The 4,510-nt window shown below is 43.6% G+C and overlaps 1 protein-coding gene across 9 annotated transcripts in view; it reads right to left on the bottom strand.

Annotated features, from left to right (window-relative positions):
• Nucleotides 1-1,090: 1,090 nt before the first annotated feature.
• Nucleotides 1,091-4,510, bottom strand: part of rab3gap1 (RAB3 GTPase activating protein subunit 1) — a 61,471-nt gene continuing 58,051 nt past the window's right edge. For 6 of the 9 annotated variants that reach the window (XM_080305696.1, XM_080305697.1, XM_080305703.1 and 3 more), the window contains one exon: nt 1,091-2,405. In XM_080305696.1, coding sequence (XP_080161822.1) covers nt 2,172-2,405 — 234 coding nt within the window. In that variant the 3' untranslated portion in view covers nt 1,091-2,171. Of the gene's footprint in view, nt 2,406-2,884; nt 2,906-4,510 lie in introns of all 9 variants that reach the window. The other 3 variants (XM_080305699.1, XM_080305701.1, XM_080305704.1) reach the window with 2 other exon arrangements.

Raw genomic sequence — 4,510 nt, 5'->3', positions numbered from 1 at the left:
GCTCAGTGTTTTCCTTCATTGTAACGAGCCTGTCCCGTTGGATCTATGATTCCTGTGCTTTTGTTGTCGTTACTATTTCTGATCATTTATCTTGTAAATACAGTTTTTGGGTTTTGTTTTTTAGAGGATGGGTCAGTTTATCAGGGACTGAAACACAAATCCTGTTGGCCCAGAAAATTCTTAGTCGCTGTTGGCGCCACCCGACCGTTTAGTTCAGACCATTAAAGTAACGACTGGTTCTATATGACACTTTTCTACATGCAACAAAGGTGGTGATGGGAGGAGGAGAACAAACATTTTTGTCTGTATTTAATAGCACAATGAAGACCAGACAGCAAAGCAGGGAGGGAGAAATAAAGGGCCTCAGGTCAGAGTTGAACCCGGCCGCAGCATTTACCCCATGACCAGGTGACGTGGTCACCCGCCCGACCCTTACGCACAGCAGTATTTCACTTCAGCTGCCAGGAGTGTGGGTCGAGCATGCAGACTGAACTTTAGCTGCATGTTAGAAAGCCGAGTTTATGAATGAAGGCTAGAACAAATGTCCCGGCTGAAGGAGGAGGGGCTGCAGAGGTGTATAAACACAGGTGGGCGGGGCAGGGCTAGTGTGCAGGATGACTCTGTGACCTGCACTGACCCCTATGTTGGTGAACATTTTGTTAAAGTTAAATGTTTTCAAGCTGACGAGTAAATTATCCAGCGAGCTAAGTTGAGCGGACCGACGTGCAGTAAGGTTTTCATGCTCTTCACTAACAGCTGATCGCTGAGAATATATCAACAGTAATAATGTCCTGTAATTCCCACGGCTCTGTATGTCACACCTGCGTATACTTCCCCATCACATTCATCACCTGTTCCTCTGGTGTCTCTGATTGGAGCACGCAGGTGTGTGGAGCAGAGTGAAATCACACACCTAATGCTGTTTTATTCAACCTGGATCTTAGAAGTTTTGATCAACAAAGGTGTCAAACATGATCTAACTCTTTGTCCCCTTCAACATTACATGTTGTTTTTTGAAGTAACAGGTTCAGTGATCTTAAAAGGCTGTGGTAACATGTCGCTGATAAAACACTGAGTCATTTTCAAATTATTCACTTTAGTTCAATTCAGCTTTATTGTTTTACAGTGCCAACAACAGCAGTCAGCTCTACAATATTACAGAGAACATTCCCCAAATCAAAAATCCTGCGTGTGTGCTGCAGCTGTGGGTGGAAGGACCCACGTTAGCCTTTAACAGGAGGCGGCGTGTGGGGTGGTCAGCGGGACGAGGGAGGAAACAAGACGACAGTGAACCAACTGTAAAGCACTGACTGCTGCTCTAGTAACAAATCAAATGAACACTGAAAGCAAATCAGAAAACGCCCTGTCGTTAAAAGTGTCTGTATTATGGGATGGATACACCCTTAACAAAACAAAGAAAATATTACAAAACCAATTTTCCCCTCACGCTGTCGGACGCGCCTCGAGGAACCAGCTCCATTTAAAACATCACAGTCAGCTGTAAAGTGTCGTTTCAGTTTTTATACAACGTCAAAGAGCTTCATGTTTGAACAATCAGCTTATGAACAGGAATAAGAACTGCACGGTCTGGTTCTGGTCGGATGCAAACAAACAGCTGTGTGTTAATCCAGCAGCAGGACATGCTGGAGGATGGACCTCAGCTGAAACGACCCATGAAGTCCTCACCGACTCTCATGTTTACCATCAGGACCAATCCCTGCAACTGAAATATAATCTACTAAATATCAGAGTTGAGAAGGTTGTGTTAGCGTGTGGTGAGTGCAGGATGGGGAACTCCATCCTAACGACAAATTTCATTTCCTTAAAAAGGCATCAAGAGAAGCTTTGAAGGTAAAATGAAGGTTTTAGTGTGAAACTTTTATCTCAGCACCGTGGGAAGCTGCAGCTTTATACACAGAAGGATGTAGTTTCACATATTTCCAGACAAAGCCATAAATGCTTCTTAATCAATGCCAGTAATATACTGCTTCCTGCTTTTAAGCTTGGGCGAGCCGTAGATGCTGAAATATTGCACCGTTCTTACAAATAAAGCAAACAAATGAAGAAATGTATTTCTATGATCTTACTCCATGGCCACGTTCATACATGTGAAAGTCTCCATCCTGTGTCCTTCACTTATCTTCATCCCAGGTGTGAATTGTTCACAGGACTTAAAAGAAGGACGTGTCTGTGGAAAAGGCTCCGGCCAACCTAAACTCCTCCCTCATCAGGACACAGAAGAGCCGCTGAGGCAGCGCCTTGGAGTACGCTGCTGGTCGCGGCACACAGGTGCGCAACAAGATCTCCCGGCCTGCTGGAGGAGGGAAGTCTGGTACTCTGCTGCTTCCCCCAGTTTGCTTCTTGTCAGATCCCAAGTCCTCATCGACGGGCGCCAGAAGGGCAGCCTAAAAGGGCAAAGGTCAAATGTTAGCAAACAGCAACCGATTCTGAAGAAATGTGCTGTGTGAGGTGGACACGTGGATATTCAGAAGTACTGTAACCGAGTCTCCCACAGAGACCTGATCCAGACTACAGCTCACAAACACAGCTCCTCTACTAACACCTCACTGCAGCTGCACGCTGCTGATCCTGTCTGTGATTAGAAATGATTTCAATAAAGTAAAACAGAGGCTCGTTTTCTATGAGCGTAAACAGGGATCTCTGTTTCAGTCTCAGTGTAACAAACATGTTTACTGAATAAGTCTTTCAGTAAACATGTTTTTTGTTAATTCAGTAAAATCTGCAAAGATGACTTGTACTGTTGGCAGCAACAAACAGAGACAGAGTGTGGGACAGACAGGAAGTCAGGACACGTCTATGTGCTTCACAGTGGGACTAGAACATGAACATTTCTACACACACCACAGGCAACAACTGTGCAAACCTCCACGTCACCAAAAACACCCTGCAGGTCCCATCAGAGCAACGGCAGAGAAAACAGATGAAACATCTGTTAGAGAGAAAAACGCTTCACTGCTTTCTTACCTGTATGACACCAAAAGGGTTTTGTTTTTTTAATAATAAAGGCTTCATGTTTTACAGTTAAAGCTCATGCAAACATGCAGGCTTATTTGTCTGATCAATGCAAAAGTTCAAACATGTCTCTTTCAAGCCTCATTATCAGCTGAGATCATAGTAAAGAACAGACAGGATCCTGATCCATCTGTTCTTTATATAATTACTGTTTTTACTGTAATGTAGAATATCATGGACATAATACACAGACTGCAGCCTAAATACTGCTAAAAACAGCCCTTTTTATCTTTAAGTTTTTACGTATTAACCTTTTATTATAAAAGTCACCTGATCCTTAGCAGGTGTGTATACAGAAATACACCAGGTCATTATTTAAGCAAAGCAAAGCCAAACTGCTCCTGTGTGACAGATGAAGTCCACCTTTAAACAGCATTTAGATGCTGCTAATGAAACTCGATTAGTGGCAGCACTGGTCTGTGGGCTGGGAACACTGGTGACACCAGTACAGCGCGCACTTTTCACAGCGCCACCATGTGGATCAAACTCTATTCTGGGTCAAACCTGATGTTTTACACTGAACAAAAATATAAACGCAACACTTTTGTTTTTGCTCCTGTTTTCCATGAGCTGAACTCAAAGATATGAAACATTTTCTACAAACACAAAAGACCCGACACTCGCAAGCAATGTTCCCTCTAAGCTGCGCGCGTGCACAATTGCGCACTGCTGGCACGTCTCTGCGCACAGAAAATCTGCGTTGTGCACACAAAAATTATTTTTTTTTTTTAAATCACCTGAATTGAAATTAAAATTAAAACTTTAACGATCCTGTTTTGCAGTGTGAGTCAGTGACTGGCTGCTCCTGTATGGGATTAGAACGAGGCCACCTTATCCCACAGTCCAGCCAATGATCCGATTCACATTCGCATACGTGGTTGTCAGGCTCTGACAGCGTCCTTATGTGCCGACACCGGTGTTTTAGCAAAGCGGCTGATGTGGAGTGAAGCCACGTTAATGACAACGTGTACAACCACTGGAGATGTGAGCAGGACAGACGAACAACTGACGGACAAAGTGTGGACTTTATACCAGTTTTTAAATTGTGTTGATCGGCCACGTAAAACCAGAGTTATGATAAAATATCTGCAATGTTTGGTTTTCTTCCTGAATACTGTCGTTGTTTATATTTACTGCAGGAAGAGACGGTAAAAACGCCGTTTTATAAGGAAAACGCTCGAAAGCCTGTGAACAAAAACACCAAAACTCCCAGCCTTTCCTATTGGTGGAAAAATGTACCATGTGGACCAATCAAAAATGATATGGCAAGGGCTAGAAACGGGAGGAAGTTTTAGGAGTGACGGCGGTGCTTGGAGATGTGAGAGATTTGCGACGTTTAGCGCAAATCTTATGTAGTTAGTGTGTAGTTAGTGTGTAGTTCGTGTGTAGTGTAGTCAATAGTTTTGTTGTGTGTGTCAGAACAATGAGGCGACTGCTGAGTGTTACAGGTGTTACAGCAGTGACACATCTGCTGCTG

Source organism: Astatotilapia calliptera, chromosome 8 (genome assembly GCF_964374335.1).
Source record: "Astatotilapia calliptera chromosome 8, fAstCal68.1, whole genome shotgun sequence".
Classification (NCBI taxonomy): Eukaryota; Metazoa; Chordata; class Actinopteri; order Cichliformes; family Cichlidae; genus Astatotilapia; species Astatotilapia calliptera.
Note: the sequence above shows the minus strand (reverse complement) of the source record. Positions and strands in the feature narration are given on the sequence as shown.